At 37.7% G+C, this 20,493-nt stretch overlaps 1 protein-coding gene across 2 annotated transcripts in view; it reads left to right on the forward strand.

The window, feature by feature from the left end:
- Positions 1-20,493, forward strand: part of rasgrf1 (Ras protein specific guanine nucleotide releasing factor 1) — a 79,978-nt gene that overhangs the window by 23,478 nt on the left and 36,007 nt on the right. Inside the window, exon 1 of one of the 2 annotated variants that reach the window (XM_079620591.1) lies at positions 15,152-15,824. The exons of the other annotated variant lie outside the window; for it this stretch is intronic. Coding sequence (XP_079476717.1) covers positions 15,549-15,824 — 276 coding nt within the window. The 5' untranslated portion in view covers positions 15,152-15,548. Of the gene's footprint in view, positions 1-15,151; positions 15,825-20,493 lie in introns of those variants that run through there. 2 annotated transcript variants of the gene reach the window in all.

A 20,493-nucleotide genomic window follows, 5' to 3' on the forward strand; every position in this document is an offset into this window, starting at 1 on the left:
GTTTCAACCCAATTTTGGGTCAAATATGGACAAACCCAAACGTTGGGTAAAAAATGTAATTTAAAAATGAAACCCAACGGCTGGGTTTGTCCATATTTGACCCAAAATTGGGTTGAAACAACCCAGCATTTTTTAGAGTGTTAATTGTGAACAATATTTGACCAATGATGTAATTTCTTCAGCTCTGATACAATGTTGATATCTGTAAGATTAAGGGCATGTCTGCACTCAGACCACAGAGAGCTGCCCAGATAGCGTGTCATTGTTACGTCCTGGACGAACACTATTGGATGGACAATTTATGGCCTTGCAACACTGCGAGAACAAAAAAAAATGCTGTACAAATCAACCCTTGAAAAATTTGCCCCACAGACCATCTAAATGTCAGACAGACAAATGACAGAGCGATGGCTCAGATGAGAGAGATGCTGTAGCACGGGAATTACACACAGGCTTAGATGATAGCGTTTTTATTAAAAGTACTTATCAACGGTGGCGTAACCTGGCCCAAATCAGGCCCGCAGCTGTAAAATGATGGCGGTTGCTTGAAGTGGGGCCTATTACCACTCATTAGTTCCCACTGATAGGGCTGATGGGTAGTGCAGAAGGAAGTGATAGAGGGAAAGGTCAGCGTATGGATCTTGATTTGACCTCTCTAACCTGCTGCTGATGGGCAGCATCTGTCATCCTTACATTTAATTTAGCTGAGATAGGGTGGTGCAGAGGACATGGAGATAATAACCACCTCCCTCTCTCTCCCTCTCTCTCGCCCTTCTCTCTTCTTTTCCTCCGCAAATACATTGCTTCTTTGTCCTGGCCCAGTTGGACCGTCATTGACCCACCTGCTACATGTTTATTTGGACTATGATCTCTCCTTGTTCTAAAGGGTTTGTGTCCAAGGGAGGCGATTGACTCGGTTTCAGGGATGTAATTCAGAGTATATGAGGAATGTGTTGATTAGATGTGACTGGAATGTTCTGTAGCTCTTCTGTGAGATTATGTGATTTGAGCGTGTGTGTGTGTGTGTGTGTGTGTGTGTGTGTGTGTGTGTGTGTGTGTGTGTGTGTGTGTGTGTGTGTGTGTGTGTGTGTGTGTGTGTGTGTGTGTGTGTGTGTGTGTGTGTGTGTGTGTGTGTGTGTGTGTGTGTGTGTGCGCGAAAAGTCTTTGGAATATTAATCACACTGCTTCGCATGACTCAATAAAATTAAGCTTAACTCCTAATTATCCCCACTGTTATTAAGAGAGGTTGGTTAAGAGTCATTTCTGTCCCACTGCTGGCAAGATGAACTTGTTAAAAGTAATTTTTGACTGCCAACAGAGAAGAGAGAACAGCTGTTTTGCAAATGTGGAATGAAAAGGCCTCAGACCATGAGGGAGTTGGAAGTTCGTAATCGAAATCCGTCCTGTTAACTTTCTTAATTTGCGTTTTTGATCATGTATATTATATTTTTGTGAGGTATTTTTCTTAAAACATTTCAGTGCAAAAATTCCTATTTTTATGGGTTTTTGTTGTTTCTTACTCCGTCATTTTTAGGAATTGCCTGCTTTCTGACGGTCAGAAATTTGCATCAATGCTTGACATGGGTCAATGACAAATAAAATATGTCTATGATAAAAACCAAGGTCTTTCACGAAACTCTTTGTCATATCACATTGTATGGATAAAAAGCAGATTGCAGATGTATACACCTGTCACATTATCTCACTTTTGTTTAATTTTCGCTATCTCATTTTCGGAAGAAGAGCTGTAATCAAGAGCCATACTCAACAAAGTGCATCAAACATTTTGGTAGCTACACAGTATCCCAAATATAGAAGCGCAGTTAAACCCTCAGGAGTTTCACCACCCTTTGAAATTTACTGTGAGGCATATTTTTTTCTGTTTCCACCATATGTGTTTTGTTCTCTTGCATACAGAATTAGAGTGCTGCATGTGCAAAGGAAAGCGGGAAATAGAGACATCAGGCCTGAGATTGACATTCTACAAACAGATTTTGCTCTTTTCCCCAGGGCACCATGCATGACTCTGTGACTTCCTGAAGCCTTCTCAGAGAGAGCTAGCAAAATATCCTGCCAGCATAGCAGTCTGATACAGCCAAACATAGCACAGTTTGTTCTTAAATCATTCGGAGGGGGTTCTTTTCTTTTTCTATTCATACTTTTTTGGGGGGAAACTGCTGTCTGTGGTTAGCCTGGCTCCGCCCTCCTACGTGCTGTACTTCCGCTCAATTTTCATTTTTCTTCAGTACTACGTCTGGGTTTGTGGTGTATTCTTCGGTTTTCTCCAATCCGATCAGCGAACAGAGGGAGTGGCTGAGAACGATGACGTTGAGGTTGTGCGCTAGTTTGAGTCGTCGTACGTCACGACCAAACGTTAGCGATTGGTTAAGGCAGATCCAGAATGACTCTGGGCTGATCCAATAGTTTTAAACTTCAACAGAGTACCCACCTACAAGGAAGTTAACGCTTGTCAATGGAGAGCGGCCAGACTGTACAAATGAAATGTACGAGAGTCTGGTAGGACCAGGCTAGTCTATGGTGACCTGATGCCATAAATCATGAAGCGGCCCTTTCATTATTGCAGCTCATGGAACCCACCACTATTTTAATTGGTACGAAATTACAAATACAAACTTATCTTCACTTTTTGGGGTTCAAGGTCATAAAATGCAGATCAAAATTTTTTATAACATACAATTATATATGCAATCCCACTCTTAAAGGGGTACTTCATTGCCTGCAAAATGGGCTTTCAATAAAACATGCCTATATGGTAGAAAGGCAGGAAAAAAATGTAATCAGTGCTATACCTGGCTGTAGAGAAAACAGAGAAAGAACTGTTGTCTTCTCTTTTGCCAAATAGGTAGGAAAACTTCAACACCCAAAATGCACTGGGCAAAACGTAATCACGTACAGGTATTACTATTAGGTAATAGAATTATTATTATTATTATTAATAGACAAAGTACGATACAGTTTTCAGCGATAACCCTACCCTTACAATAACTGTTCTGTTAATAACCCTCTGTTGATCCGACTGTCCGTGGGCGGGATAAAACTGTGGAAGTATAATCTGTAGTTTTCATGAAAGCCCTGTAGCTGTCAAATTTCTGACAAATAAACGCAAATTTTAATTCTCTAATTGTCATAGTACAGTATTTCAGAACTCATTTAATATATGACTCAATATTTCCCACCTTTCTGTTTCAGTCGTAAATACACAAAAACACAATGACGAACACAACCAACGAGCTGCAAACCGTTATTTAAAGTCAGTGTGAGCATAAATTAGTTTAGATGGTTATTACCTTTTTGCAATAAGTTGTGCATGTAATTTACCTTTTTCACTAAACTGGATTTTAAAGACCATTGTACTGCCAATAAGTTTAGATGTTACTGTGTGGATTGTAACACGTGCCACTGTGATTTTGCCAAGTAAGGCATGTTCATGTTGATCCTGGAACAACATTCCTGTCCAGAAACATATCCCTAACTCCTAAACCTATCCCTGCCCATAACTTATCCCTAAAGAGGTGAACAACACTGATGTAGAAGCACTGAACCCTGGTTCTAAGCCTAAACTTGACATCAACTGTAAACTTCCCCCTTAAATCTGAGTTGGTTGATTGAAACATGTTGATCCCGAAACATGATGTACTTGGTGAAATCCCGTTCACCGTGCAACATGATATGTCACATGGTCAGAGGACTTGTTCTTCCTGGGGCAAAAGATGAAGAGGGACAGCCTTCCTCTCTCCTGGCAGATCTAGAGGAGGAGTAGCAGCAGAGAGACACGAAGACGGACTTGGTTATGTAACTAGAAACCTTGTGTGTGTCCTCTCTGGGTTCACATTTACAGCCCTGACAGAGCTTGAAGACACCCTGCGTATCTCTTCCTAGGCTCTGCCACTTTGCATTAGTGTTTGATTTCATACTCACTGATAATTGGCCCAGTTTGTGTTTTTATTTTTGTTCTTTTTCACACTGACATTGGGCTTTATGGCAACAGAGATATACAATGCCACGCTAAGTGACACAATGCATCCAACCCAACAATTCAGAAGATATGTTATTTCTATTTATAATGAAGAACAGAGAACGAAAATGTCTGCGTTAAACTGATGCTGGAGGGTAAATGATTTCATGCATCAGGAAATGTTCCATCTATAGCTCAAACCAACAACATTGCGGTGACCCAGTCTCCATAACAGCTATTGGATTCTTTATTCGTTCAAGATCTCTTAACTCGGTTTTGTGCTCGGTGTAATATACTTTAAGTCTTGACAGTTCCATTTATTTACAATACAAGTTCATCCATCCATCCATTTAGAACCTAGACAGTAAAAAATTATATATGGTGTCTGAATAATTTTTGGTTTGACTGTGTATATATATATATAGCCTATCTACAGGTGAAACTCAAAAAATTTGAATATCATGCAAAAGTTTGTTTATTTCAGTAATTCAACTTAAAAGGTGAAACTAATATATTATATAGACTCATTGCATGCAAAGTGAGATATTTCAAGCCTTTATTTGTTATAATTTTGATGATTATGGCTCACAGCAAAACCCCAAATTCAAAATTAGAATATTGTGAAAAGGTTTTCATAAGCTGTAAGCCATAATCATCAAAATTATAACAAATAAAGGCTTGAAATATCTCACTTTGCATGTCCATATAATATATTAGTTTCCCCTTTTAAGTTGAATTACTGAAATAAATTAACTTTTGCACGATATTCTACTTTTTCGAGTTTCACCTGTAGATATATACAGTAGGCTATATATAAAATTTCACAAATATTAATATTTAATTAAATATATATATATTATTTATTTATTTATTTTAAATGTCCAATCATTATAGTACAGTATTTCTGTCTCTGTTTGAAGTTGAAACAGAAGTTGAAATTTTTTCCATTTTAAAATCTAAAAGAATTGAATAGGCTTTAAACTTCAGATCTGAATGCTAACATGCATAAAATAATACTCACAAAAAGGGTAGGCTTTTATTTCTTGCTGTTTCTCTCCCTTCCGTGCTGGCAAAGGCGTTCTTTCTTATTCATAGCTTTCAAAATAAATCAGTTCAGACAAAATGAGATGTCAGCCAAGGGACATGACAGCCTTTCAAGCAAACATGTTCGGCATTGGATGCAATGGCGAGGACTCTGCATTGAGAGCTTCCTATCTGACGATAATTCACTCTGTTAGCTGAAAGAACTATAATGAAATAAACAGAACTGAGCATTTTGTTCTCAGAGAGAGTGCTTTTGCTTATTGCTTAACTTGATAAATAACTTCTGTCATGTGCTTAATTCTCACACCAATGGATGCTCCATTTCTTCAACTATCGTGTTTAAAGTTTCACAATGTTACACAATCAATTGTCCCCACAAAACCAAACATGGAGATTTATTTTGAATGTTACAGAGTCTGTGTTAAAACACACCCAGTACTGTTTAGCCCTGTACACTGTGGCATGTGTGAAATTCAATTATAGTCATGCTGTCCAGCCTCTCTGAGCAACACTGCCTAACTGGAGGAAGCACCGGCCAGGTGGAGACCCTGCAGGAACCCAGCACTGAGCACACCGCCCTGGCCAAGGCCATAAGATGGACCACTGCCATCTTCCTACACCACAGTCTCATGATCCAGACACACTGGGAGTAGGGAACGACCACCGCCGTTTCCACAGACGCCGGGCTCTCAGGGTCGCTGCCACAGAGATGCACATTGCATAGCACTTTGCTCCATAATTCATACTAAGTTCTTAAAATAGTGCCCTTCCGACAGTACTCAGTGTTCCATAAACTCACTGAAATAGAATCAATGCATGCGCTTATCCTGAACACAGGCTGAATAGAAAGCACCATATTTACAGAATTGGGCTTTGCTTGAGAGCAAGAGTACAAATATTAACCCCAAGTACAGGTGAAGCAGTCACACACTCCTGTACTTTTGAGTGTCACACAACAATTTCTTTCCTTTTTTATCTTTTTTCTCAAAATAACTGGCATGTGTACTTGAAAGATTCTCACTAGGGCTGTTGCAATCTTTTCTGATCATTTTAGACTTTCCAAATCTCTTACTTTAAATGTTATATTAGGCTGTGTTATATTATAATGTAATATACATATATGTTATAACATCATATATTTTTTCTTCTTGTTGTTATACATGTATATAATTGTATTATTATTAATATTATTATTAATAATAATATAATGCAATATGTTATGTTATATTATAGTTATAATATAGTTTTTGGTCTTGTTATATATACTGTGTATATATATAATTCATAATAATAATGACATTTAATAATGATAATGCATTTTAATACTTATATTATTATTATTTAGTTAATAATATTTCTTAATTATGAAGAAAACGCAAAACCGTTTTAAATAGTTTTCCATTAATAGTATAAATTATACACATTTTAAGAAATGGCATTATTGTTATTATTTTATTAACAAATTACCAAACCTAGTTGATTTTAAGTTAATTAGTTGTTTGTCAATAATAATAAATGTCATTATTATTGTTGTTATATTAATAATAATTTAATTAATTATAAATATTATAAATGATAATAATAATAATAAAAAACAATAATTCTAGAATTATTATCAATAGGTAATTTGTTTACTTTTCTATAATGATCTAAATATATAGGCATTTACTATAATAAAGTTCAAATTAATTAAAATTGCAAAATAATTTTTCAGACGATTATGTAAAAGTCATGTCATGCCTTGTTCTCACAGTTGTGCTATCATATGCCCATGGCGAAAGCATGTAGCCTCTATATATATATATCCTCTCTGGTAAAAAAAAAGTTATTTAAAAATGTTGTGGATGTAGCTTTTGAAAGGTGCAATGCTTGATGCCACCGAATCTGGTCATCTATTGGACATGACTGGTGCGCCAGTCAAACTGTCCTGCTGGTAATGGTGTTGACAGTGTGGGGGGAAATACAGAGGTTACTGCAGAGCCCCCTTTATTATCCATGCTCAATGATAACAGGCATGTGTCGGGGAAACATCAGGCCAGCCTCTCTGGGGTCCATGCAAACTCCCCCCTGCGAACCCCCTTGACTGGCAGGCCAACTAATGGGTCCTGACTGAGGAAAATCAGCCTCTGTTAAGAGGAAGCAGCAAGTCCTGCCATAGGCCAAGAAAGAGAGGCCAAGCTGTATTCAAGGAAGAATCCAAGAGCATCCTCAACCTATTCAATATATTCCTTCTCTCTCAACATGAGGTCGGATTCTTCCTGCAGGCTGGTCACTCGCCACCCGTCACAAATAATCCATAAATGCCGACAGAATAGGAAGAGCTTCATTAGTAATGTCATCGGTATGATAAAATGATTGTCTCGTTCAAGCTGCATTCCACTGGTCTTCAACACCTGATGAATAAGTAATGTGTGTTTTCCTCCTCAGTATTACCATTTTTAACCGATAAAGCTGATAGCAAAACCCACAAACCATTTTATCAAGCATTAATGACAGGACACTATTGAGATTAAATATCTCCTTTTCAGGTTAAACATTCATTAAGCTGAAAAGCCTCCTCTTTCAGTCGATAAACCCACTCAAAGCTGGATTTTTGAAGCTGGCTGATGCAACAATGGCAAAAATGAGCATCTAATTTTACTCTGTGAGAGTCGTCGGAACATGAGTTGATCACTTTGTCCATGTCATTATTTATATTTTACTGAAAGTTCATTAAATACATTCACAGTGTAACACATTCACTCTTATATATGCTGAAAGCGACTATTCACATTCAACTAGGAATTTATTCACGTAAATTATATAGCAAAATTTGACAAAGGCAAATAGTTTGCTTCACTTAATATTATTTTTGATCATTTAAAGGGGTCATGACATGAGAAATCAAATTTGCCTTCTTTATACTTGTAATTTGTAGGCCTTTGTACCATTAAAACAAGTTTCATAGCTTAAAACGTCCTCATTATAGACAAAGCATTTATTTAAATGTGCTGTATGTATTTGTTTTTTTTTACTGTATAGCATAAAAATACCATAATATGTTTGCAGATATTCTGGAAACCCGCCATGTTCTTATACTCGTTTCTCTGAGAAACAATGCCACAGCCAGTTATTTTACTTTGAAAAGTTATTCCATGTCAGAATATCTTTTTGTTTTGGTCCAATTTACCCGATAGTATTTTGACACCCTGGGTGACCAGTTGGCAGAAAAACACAGCGTATTGCCGCCATGGAAGCCAGCAAATGAACTGGGGCAGAGATCACAGATTCTACCCGACCCTAATAAAGCCTCGGCATCCATCTAAAAATCTCTATGAATGGGAGCATATTAATATGTGGATAAATTAACTCATCAACTTAATGTGTCTAAGTCTCCTCGTCTTTCAATTGTGATTTGCGCTCGCTTCTGTTGTGTGTTTTCAATCCGGCAATCTGCGCGAGCGTCCACTCTGAGGAGGGGGAACTAATATTTGGATATTTTGACTGCAGTACCCATTTCAACCACTAGCTGTGAATAATACACTGCACATTTAAAGGCACTGAAGTGGAGCATTATTCAGTGTGTTGACTGAGTTTCCACTGAAACAGGAAGACAGAGCAGGGCATATCGATCAGCTCTTCCCCTTTTAAAAAATAGCCAATAGCGTTTAGTTTATAATATATCACATCTCGGCCAGAGCTGTTGAACTCTGTAAAGCCGCAGTTTCCTCCTAATCTCCTCCATATCGCTTTAGAATACCGCATTCTGTGCAGATTTCAAAAGTCTGATACGGTTTCGACTCTATGCTATCGTGTCTCTGGACCGGAGCAGACTGTGAGGCGCTGCGGCGGTTCGTGTGATACTAACGTGAAACCAGACTTCATTTGTCCCAATGGAAAGCACACTGTCTGAATCGTTCCCTATCCCGTATATAGTGCACTGTGCTATTCAACATGTAGAAAATAGTAATTGTGCAGCTTCAGCGTCTATTTATAATGTAGGGGGCGGGACACTTCAGATTCTAGAGAGCATTTGATTGGACAAAAAATCTGATGAAAAGCTGAAGTGCAAAGTGATGTCATCAAAATCATTGACCATATTAGTGGAAGTGAGAGACTTTATGTTTTGAACGCTTATGTCTTCTAAATGGGAATTTTGTTAGTTTTTGAGTACACTAGCTTATAGATAACCTTTAAGGCTAACATATTCATACTAAAAGCCAAATAAACTTTCATTTTTATTTCATGGGGACTTTAATCAATCTCCAAAACAGCTCTTTGTGGGATTTGTGACGTCACGGGCAAACACATTAAAAGTATTTCAGCCAATGAAAACATTTTGAGGACTAAAAATTGTGAAAAATTTCAAAAACATTTTGAGGACTTACTCGTCGTTCCAAACCAGTTTTATGTTTGTTTTGACTCAAAATATATTATTTTATGTTCTAGAACGAAAGAAAGTCACACCGGTTTGGAATTACATGAGGGTGAGTAAATGATGACCGAATTTTCATTTTACAATAAAAAATATAATTAATCAATAACAAAACTGTGACCCTTCGGATCAACCATGACACTGCAGGATATCCCTCAACACGCAGCATACTGAGAACCGTTTTTATTTCTCTAGTACAAACTGATCAACAGCTAAGGTACAAGTGTGACGTATTTCTGGCGGCTTTGACGAAACAGCACATGCTCCTTCGTCTCTGATAGGTGGAGCCCATGGCAGCGTTTTAGCTCCCGTGAGCATGCACAGCGAGCAGACAATGAGAAACAAGGGAAGGCTTGATAAGAGCGAGGGAGCTGCTGCTAAAAAAAGGAGGGAGTAATTAGTAAATGTCGTCTAAGAGGAGCACGGTGAATTAGAGGCCTAGTGGATCATGCAATTAGGGGTAGACCAGTCTCAGCACAGCGCAAAGGGTGGAGGGGACACAATATCTCCAGCCATGTTTATTTTAACCATCATTAGGAATCTTTCAATTTTAGACTTTAAAAACCAGTTTCAAAAACTTGCAGTTTTTTTCTTTGAGCAGTGAAACTCAAATATGTTTCTGAATTTATATCTTCTGCGAAACACAAAAAAGTTTTGTTGACCCCTCTAACTTTCATTGTAAGGACAAAAACAGTTGAACATTCTTCAAAATATGTTTTTTTTTTTTGTTTGTTTGTTTTGGGTAGTCATACAGGTTTAGAATGTCACGAGGACGAGCAGATGATGACACATTTTTCATTTTAATTTTTTCATATTTATACATATACAGTCAAACCAAAATTTATTCAGAAACCTTCAACATTTCTCACATTATCACAGTTTATTCGCTATAATTCACGGGGTTTGGCCATCCTTCTGTTAGACTCTCTCACAAATGAATTAGGTTGAATAGCTGTCGGCTGTTACATTTAACAATTTTATAATACCAATTTAGGTCAACCAATAAAGCAATGTTTAATTTTGTTCAGTCGGTGGTGTAAAAAAATTGTGTTATTAATTCAAGAAAAACACTTTTATTGGTAGTCCGTATGAATAATTTTTGGGTACAATATGTCACAGTTTACTTTATTTTGCTATCCTCTTACATAAATTAATTATAGTGTCCTGCACCACTAGTAAAAAAAAATATAAACAAAATTATATCTGGTGTCTGATAAATTTTTGGTTTGACATACGTGTATATATATATATATTACTCTAGCTGAGTCTGCAAAGACAATCATATTGATTTTCCCTGAAAAAAAGTTAAAACAAGTACTTTTGACTGTTTTGACTTTGGGGCGGGGATATCTGCTTGATTGGCCAATGGCAGTTGAAGGGAGTGTTCAGGATACCTGTCTGAAAACAGTAAATATGTTACAGTTATTTCTGTTAGAAGAGACACAGAAAAGACACACTTCTCCTTGAACATGAAGCATAAGATACTTCTTTTCCCCCTTTCAAAAGATCTAGTTAGTAATGTGAGATGTTTGATCATTTTGCCATCTCTTTTATAAATGATGTGCCATCTCTCATCCATGTAAAAGGTGCTGTGGTGGGGATGTGTTGGGAAGAATAGGCGAGCGTAAGAGGACGAGGATACCTAGAGGAGTTTTAACATGATTTTTCTGTCTCTGAGCCACACGGTCAGCAGTTGCTGTTGCTTCCAGAGAATGCTGATTCAGATTGCGGCAGACAAAACTGTTGCTTTTACTCGCTTCATCCATACCAAAAAAAAAGAGAAGATCTTGATGAAACGCATAAATCCACGCATGAAAAGAGCAGAGCTTTCGAAACTCAAGCACCCTCCAATCCACATATGAGCACTGATGGACGGCACTCGGTGTTATCTCTTTCCTTGCATGATGTGCATCTAATCAGTGACAGTGACAACTATTTAAAACCATACACAGGGATGTGAAAATGATACCAGCTTTTATTGTCAGCAGTTTTGTTAACGTAACCAAGTAGTAATGCATGCTAATGTTAATTCCACACGAAATATTTTATCGAAGGACGTGTCTTTTATAAAAAGGTGTCGCAGTGGGCCGTGAGGATTTATGACTGTGTAGTACTGTGGGGGAGCAGATAACAAGGATAAAGTCATAAATGAATCTTGTCCGTGAAGTAGCCAGCAGACTGACAATGCCAGATTAAAGCCTGTGCCTTTTAAACAAATTGGGTGCTTAAGGAGCATATTGCCTGTGTGCGAGAACATGTTTTATTGTTCAGCCACATTAACGCTGAGACAAAGAGGAGCGTCACCCGACGGCACGTCACAGGTCCTGACGAGACTAGATAATTGGTTCCTCAATTGATTGCCATGAAAATGGTGCGGTCAGTGAGCCGAGGGGGGGGTTAAGGATGACCTGGAACACGGTCCGTCACAGCGTCTAGAGTTCTCTCGTGAATTCGATCCAGTGTCCACTGACCTTTACCTTCTTTATCCAACACCAATTCTCTGCAGACAAACGGCAAGGAAATTCCTATCTGTGACTGTCAATTACAATTTGAAACTTTATGATTGGAATTAAATAACCCCTTTGGATGAATTTGGATGATAATCTAAAAGTCTATATTTCAGAGCTTTGTTTAGAATGGAGAATAATTCTACACAAGATAAACCATGCAGATGGTGAAGCGCCATTGTTTTTATTTTTTGAAATTTGTATTACTTTCTACTTTCAGTGGAACAGAAAATATGAATTTAAAGAATCTTTATGCAGCTCTTTTCCATGCTATTAGTATCTACTGTAATCTCTTTTTATTGCAAGAACTATATAAAGAAATCTTCCAGAATGTCTCGTTTTGTGTGCCAGAGGGAAACCTAACAGTGTGAGGGTGAGTAAATAACTTTTAAAGTCGCAATGTAACGGAAGAAGCGACAGATATTTTCGTCTGTATAAAGTGCTGCAGGGATGACGTATTTTTGTAGGCTAAAACTTTAAAAATTAGCTAAATCTTGTAAATAATTTCAGTGGTTTACACAAGCTTAATGCTGGTGACGTTGAAGTTCGCTTAATGCCTACATTTAGCTTTTTACTTTTTAACTATTACATTTAGGCTTCAGAATTCAGTTGTTTATTTGTGAAGATTATCTTGATGGACAAAACATATAAGAATCATAAACTTTTGTTGGTCACGTGCTTATTTTCAGAAATAATCCAAAAGCCAATTGAAAATTCCTGTTGGGTTGGCCTTCCGGGGTGGCCTACAAAAACACATAATCACTGCACATCATTTTAAGAAAGGGACTGGGCTTGAAAATTAACTAAATGATAGGATAAGATCAATAAGATGCATTTAGAAAATAGATCAGGTTCCATTTCATGCCATGTTTTGTTAACTTGAGCCAATTTACTAACTTCAACACACACTGTATCCAAAATACCAAACCTGAAAGTGAGATAGGCTTAAAAAAAAAATTCTCTCACATATTTCACATATTATTCGTCGAAATCACTGACATCATGTAGGATGTCAGGAGTCAAATCTCTACAGGAAAGGGATGAATGGAGGCATTACGAACATGTCCTTGGTAGAATTTTTTTTCTGCTTATGGTGAATCACAGGCATGGTCTCAACAATTACAGGACATAAAGAAGAGGAAATGACAGAGATGTTCAAGGAGTTGCTGGGCTTGAGCACAAACGGCCGACCACAACTGTCATCAATGCAAGGTTTGAGGACATTAAGCCCTTCAGTTAGCTGGTTAATACAGAAAGAAGTATTTTAAAAGAAGCTTCAAAGACAAATGTTTTTCTTGGAAGTCCTGGTAGGGGTGCAGTGAAAGTGCAACAACCCTGAGAGATGCAAAACAACTTTCCTGCAGGGCGGCAGGGAGGAACGCTCATTGCAAATGCTCCTTTGATTAACTGAGCAAATGAAAAGCCCCGCTTGATTTACTAGCAATCGACCACTAATTATCATTCACACAATTGATTACAGATAAATGCATTGGCCGGACAATCCATGAAATAATTTATAGCTACCTTAAGGAAGGTGTACTGAGCTTGATTATGAACTTAAATGATAATACCATTGGAAATAATGCTTGAAAATTCATGTTCCTTAAGAAAAAGACTTAGGAGCAATTTGATAATCAAACCTGTAAGACTTTAGTTCATCTTCGGAACACAAATGAAGATCTTTTTGATGAAATATGAGAGATTTCTGTCCCTTCATTGACAGCTACACAACTACCACTGTGACGCTTCAAAAAGTTCATAAAGCGACCGTAAAACGAATCAATATGAATTGCGCAGTTTAGTCCAAATTTTCTGAAGAGACTCGATCGCTTTATATAATAAACAGATTTAAATAACAATATAAACATTGATCAACTCACACATCAGTTGTGGTAAACAGAAGCCTACCCAGATGGCATTTGACTGACCTTAAACGTTGAAATGTGGTTGAAATAATGACAGTTTATGAAAAAACATTAATTCAACGTCAAAACAATGTTGAACACCAAATGGTTGAAATGGGGTTGTTAACTCACTATGGATTCAACATAGAAATATAAATAAAATTGGAGTTGATAATAAAATACGTCAAATCAACATTATTTTTACAACCATGAACAAAAATAACGTTGTTCCAACATCCAAACAATGCTGATCAATTAACTGTTGATTAGATTTTCAAAATCTAAACAAAATCCAACGGTGATCCAACACTGACACCTGACGTTGATTCAACGCTGACTCTACGTTAAAATGCCAGCTGGGTAAGTATTGGCTTACTGCGAGAACCAATGAGGTTCATTCTCGTGTTACGCCGCACGTTTGAGCTTCAGCAGGAACCAATGAGTTTGTTCTCGTGCGTCAAGGTTCAGTCAAGCTGTTCATCATATAAAGTCACTTTAGAAATTTTGGACTAAACCTCTCAATTCATATGGATTAGTTTTACGATCTCTTTATGAACTTTTTCATAAGGTAGTTGCGTAGCTGTCAATGGAGGGACAGAAAACTCAGAATTCATCAAAAAGATCTTAATTTGTGTTCTAAAGATGAACAAAAGTCGTACAGGTTTGGAACGACATGAGGGTGAGACATTAATGACAGAATTTTGATTTTTGTGTGAACTGTCCCTTTAAACTTTGAGTACATAGGTAATTATTTATCAAATATATATATATATTTTTTTTTGTATTTGTATCATATTTAAAACAATTATAAAACGGAGAGTTCCAGTGTATGCTTCTGATATTTTTTATTTATTTAAATAACGTTTTAATGCTAAATTTAGTATTCGAATCTTTACTTATTTATGTATTTTTTATACATAGGCAATACGGCACTCTAATGTGAATGTATTGTTAGGTTTCTCTGCAGTGCCCTTTAGCAGTGACTATAACATTCACAATTTAGCACAACCTAAATTAACTTGTTGCTTTTTATAGCGTCATTTCTGTCAAATACAATTTCTGACATAACTACAGTATGCCGCCTCTCTGTTACAATGATATTCGCCGTTTTGGAAGCCTAGATGCCACTTCAGATGCAGATTATGTGTTACGTTTAGTGTAAACATGGCACGCAAGTCTCTATATTAATAACACCACTGGTTCGTCCGTCGCATGAATCGAAATGCAGCCGTCATCATCTGTGCAGCAACATGAACTCAAGTGACTGTAAAAGTGTGTTTGTCGCTCTGTCCGAGGTTCTGAAACCAGATCACGTGACGCCACTGCCTCATTCAGCAGTGAGCGCGCGCACTGGTTTATAGAGAATTTCACGTGAGAACGCGACAAACCATCACTCGCATACAAGCCTACTTCTCTCCGCTCACCGAGTCACAGAAGAGCTTACGGGAGGCATTGTGTATCTTTTCCACATAGCTTGAACACAATCGACAACATTACGATGGTAGACTTTGGCATTCTTCGTTTTTCTCTGCGCTTCTTCCGTACTTCATGCCAAGGCGGCGATTGCAGTGGATGGGCAGAACGTGCCAGGCTTCGTTTCTAATCCAGAAAGTGCCCGTCTGCTCGGGGATCTCGTGCTAAGAAGATGTAAGGATCGAAACAAGCCGTTCCTCCCCCCCAAAACCAGCATCTTCTTCACAAAAATGCAGAAGGGAATTCGACTTAATGATGGTCATGTCACCTACCTGGGTCTTTTGGCAAAGAAAGATGGCACGAGGCGAGGCAGTTTAAGCAAAAAGAGCTCAGACAACACAAAATGGCACACCAAGTGGTTTGCTCTGTTGCAAAATATGCTTTTTTATTTTGAAAGCGAGTCCAGCTCGCGACCTTCGGGATTATACCTGTTGGAGGGATGTGTGTGTGACAGGGCGCCCTCACCCAAACCTTCAGTGTCAGCCAAGGAGTGCTTAGAAAAACAGGTACGGAATGACAACTTTTGTGCATACTCCTGTAATGCTGATATAGACCGTTAGAATAGAGTTACTTTTGGGGCAGGGCAACAAAAAATGGGCATTTTCTGTTTCCAGTCAGCAGCGACTGGGGGTTTGTTTTATGCGTAAAAATGATGAGCATGCGCTCGAGACAACCAACAATTTTACCACCAGGCAGCATCTACTGCTTTGCTCAGTGCTCGGAGATTTTGTTTTGTTTTTCATCTGATATTTCGTTTACTTTTTTCAAGTATGGTTTCTCTGTCATGTCTACTTTTCTTTGGAAATGAGCATCTTTTGAACGACATCACGTTACGTTACAGTTAAATCCAATTACGTATATGTTACATAATATCCGTATCGTTATTGATATACTCACTCTTGGGTCACATATACAAACCCAACCGTTGGTTTACATTTTTTAAACCCAACGGTTGGGTTTGTCCAGATGTGACCCAACCATGGGTTGAAACAACCCAGCATTTTTAGAGTGCTAGATTTGTGATTACATAAATTTTAGGCTAAATGAATTACCCAACAAATATTATGTGATTTACTTCTTAGTCATTTAAAGGCCTGGTTCATCCAAGCAGTACAAATTCTGTCATTTACTCACCCTCGGTGTTTCAAACATGACTTTCTTTCATTAGTTAGTGAAACTCAAAAAGAAACGACAGCTTCAGTCACCACTCACTTTGTATGGGAAACGAGTAAATAAAACCGAATGGTGACTAATTATCTGAGTCAGTAAGATTATGCCGTGCATTTCTCTTTGTGTTTCACTTAAGACATAACAAAAGGAGAGGAAATGACAGAAGTAGCCTATTTTAAGTAGACATATTACTACAGCGGTTTATGCAGTAGCTAAACTTAATTGTCAGTATCACGCTAACGGTAGTCAACAGTTTATTGACGTTCAGCGTCTTTCATCGTTTAATATCCGTTTAGCTTTCCAGGAAAAATGGATCTTATTTTTCAGCGTTTCTCCTCAGAGACATTTCAGTTTTGCCTGTTCCGCTCACTACTTCACACAAGAGAGAAAATGACGCTAGAGAAGCACTTTAAAAACCTCAGAGTCGCCATCATGCGGAAAACTGGCGTAGAATCGCAGTCTGTTTGACGTATTGATTTAATTCCCGCGCTGATATTAATAGCATCCTACCTTGGCAACTGCGTCTTCACAACGTGTTTAATAACAAATCGCTTCCAAAACTGAACTTTATGTTCACAAGACACTGTTTGGGCGTCTGGAAAGGTGTTATGCAGCATTTTTATGTCCTTTGTTCGTGTTAATATGATCCAACCATTACAGAGACACTGCTTATTAGGCTAAACCAGTGATTCCTTCAAATATGTCAGATATGTTAAAGTAGGCCATTTAATGCAGCCTAGTTATCATTGAAACGGTCACGTGTTGTGCCATCCTGGTTTGATTTCAGAGTGATTATGTATCAACATTTGTACATACTCAATGGAGCCCACCATGTTGAGATCACATGACCAGCAGTGTCATCATGAAATAAAGTTCAACAGTGCCCGATCACTTTTTTTTTTAGATGTCTTGGTTCAGCAAGTATTTTCTCCTTTGGCGGTGAAAAATGTTTTTGGTAAAAGCCATGAACAATACCAGCCAGCTAAAAGGTGAATCACAATACAAACTTTAATTATTTTGAAGCAATACATGTTTGACAATTGGACAAAAAGACACCAGTACAAGACTGCGTAGTTAATGAGGGAAAGTACAGTGGCCCTCAACATGCTGCAACTGAAGAAAACGCATGCAAATAGAAAAAAAACACCAGTTTGACAACACATGTACTGCAAATACACACAACACAAACAAATACAGAAACGCGCTGCAAATAGCATTTATTTTGACCTTGTTTTAACCATTAATTAAGCAAAAAAATATATATATTTCAATAACCTTAAATGTTATTTAGTTGTGAAAGGAAGTTACCAGCTTACATAACGTTTCACAGTTAATTGTGTATTTCGTCAGATTACTAATAAATGTATAAAAAGGTAAAGGAATCATATGATCAGGATGCTAAAATAAACAAAAACTCACCTTTCAGGTCATCGACAACACCACTGATAAGTAGACATTGAACAATGAGCTTGTCCTAGCCAGTTCTGTCACTTGTTGGGGTCCTCTGGAAACATTTTCGTTGTGGTTCATATTGCAGCACGTTTCGGTGTTAGGTTGTGTTGTGAGTATTTGCAGTGTGTTTCTGTGTTTGGTTGTGTTGTGAGTATTTGCAGTGTGTTTCTGTAATTGGTTGTGTTGTTAGTATTTGCTGCGTGTTTCTGTATTTGGTTGTGTTGTTAGTATTTGCAGTGTGTTTCTGTGTTTGGTTGTGTTGTGAGTATTTGCAGTGTGTTTCTGTATTTGGTTGTATTGTGAGTATTTGCTGCATGTTTCTGTATTTGGTTGTGTTGTGAGTATTTGCTGCATGTTTCTGTATTTGGTTGTGTTGTGAGTATTTGCAGTGTGTTTCTGTGTTTGGTTGTGTTGTGAGTATTTGCAGTGTGTTTCTGTAATTGGTTGTGTTGTTAGTATTTGCTGCGTGTTTCTGTATTTGGTTGTGTTGTTAGTATTTGCAGTGTGTTTCTGTATGGTTGTGTTGTTAGTATTTGCAGTGTGTTTCTGTGTTTGGTTGTGTTGTGAGTATTTGCAGTGTGTTTCTGTATTTGGTTGTGTTGTTAGTATTTGCTGCATGTTTCTGTATTTGGTTGTGTTGTGAGTATTTGCAGTGTGTTTCTGTGTTTGGTTGTGTTGTGAGTATTTGCAGTGTGTTTCTGTATTTGGTTGTGTTGTTAGTATTTGCTGCATGTTTCTGTATTTGGTTGTGTTGTGAGTATTTGCAGTGTGTTTCTGTGTTTGGTTGTGTTGTGAGTATTTGCAGTGTGTTTCTGTATTTGGTTGTGTTGTGAGTATTTGCAGTGTGTTTCTGTATTTGGTTGTGTTGTGAGTATTTGCAGTGTGTTTCTGTATTTGGTTGTGTTGTGAGTATTTGCAGTGTGTTTCTGTATTTGGTTGTGTTGTGAGTATTTGCAGTGTGTTTCTGTATTTGGTTGTGTTGTGAGTATTTGCAGTGTGTTTCTGTATTTGGTTGTGCTGTGAGTATTTGCAGTGTGTTTCTGTATTTGGTTGTATTGTGAGTATTTGCAGTGTGTTTCTGTGTTTGGTTGTGCTGTGAGTATTTGCAGTGTGTTTCTGTATTTGGTTGTGTTGTAAGTATTTGCAGTGTGTTTCTGTGTTTGGTTGTGTTGTGAGTATTTGCAGTGTGTTTCTGTGTTTGGTTGTGTTGTGAGTATTTGCAGTGTGTTTCTTTATTTGGTTGTGTTGTGAGTATTTGCAGTGTGTTTCTGTGTTTGGTTGTGTTGTGAGTATTTGCAGTGTGTTTCTGTATTTGGTTGTGTTGTGAGTATTTGCAGTGTGTTTCTGTGTTTGGTTGTGTTGTGAGTATTTGCAGTGTGTTTCTGTGTTTGGTTGTGTTGTGAGTATTTGCAGTGTGTTTCTGTGTTTGGTTGTGTTGTGAGTATTTGCAGTGTGTTTCTTTATTTGGTTGTGTTGTGAGTATTTGCAGTGTGTTTCTGTGTTTGGTTGTGTTGTGAGTATTTGCAGTGAGTTTCTTTATTTGATTGTGTTGTGAGTATTTGCAGTGTGTTTCTGTGTTTGGTTGTGTTGTGAGTATTTGCAGTGTGTTTCTGTGTTTGGTTGTGTTGTGAGTATTTGCAGTGTGTTTCTGTGTTTGGTTGTGTTGTGAGTATTTGCAGTGTGTTTCTTTATTTGGTTGTGTTGTGAGTATTTGCAGTGTGTTTCTGTGTTTGGTTGTGTTGTGTGTATTTGCAGTGTGTTTCTGTATTTGGTTGTGTTGTGAGTATTTGCAGTGTGTTTCTGTGTTTGGTTGTGTTGTGAGTATTTGCAGTGTGTTTCTGTATTTGGTTGTGTTGTGAGTATTTGCAGTGTGTTTCTGTATTTGGTTGTGTTGTGAGTATTTGCAGTGTGTTTCTGTATTTGGTTGTGTTGTGAGTATTTGCAGTGTGTTTCTGTGTTTGGTTGTGTTGTGAGTATTTGCAGTGTGTTTCTGTGTTTGGTTGTGTTGTGAGTATTTGCAGTGTGTTTCTGTGTTTGGTTGTGTTGTGAGTATTTGCAGTGTGTTTCTGTATTTGGTTGTGTTGTGTGTATTTGCAGTGTGTTTCTGTATTTGGTTGTGTTGTGAGTATTTGCAGTGTGTTTCTGTGTTTGGTTGCGTCATGAGTTTTTGCAGCACGTTTCTGTATTTGATTGCATTATGATATTTTATTAACAAAGTTCGGGAGGAGCATGTTCAGATAATTAACCTAATTAACACAAGAGGAGCACATTCAGTTAATTAACCCCATTAACAAGATAAGAGGAGACTTACCTCTGTTCGTTGACAGTTTATCAGCATCCCTTCACCACCCCATCTCCTCACTTCTAGTTCGAACTATTCCTATCACATCCGGGGGGAGTACTCTGGGTTCGGGCCAAATACGCATAACCTTTACTCTATTTAATTATATGTAAGTGTGTGTGAACTCGTGAAGTGAGTATTTGCAGCATGTGTTGTCAAACTGATGAAGATGTTTTCTTATTTTGCTGGTGTTTTTTCTATTTGCACGTGTT

This window comes from Phoxinus phoxinus (assembly GCF_949152265.1).
Source record: "Phoxinus phoxinus genome assembly, chromosome: 8".
Classification (NCBI taxonomy): Eukaryota; Metazoa; Chordata; class Actinopteri; order Cypriniformes; family Leuciscidae; genus Phoxinus; species Phoxinus phoxinus.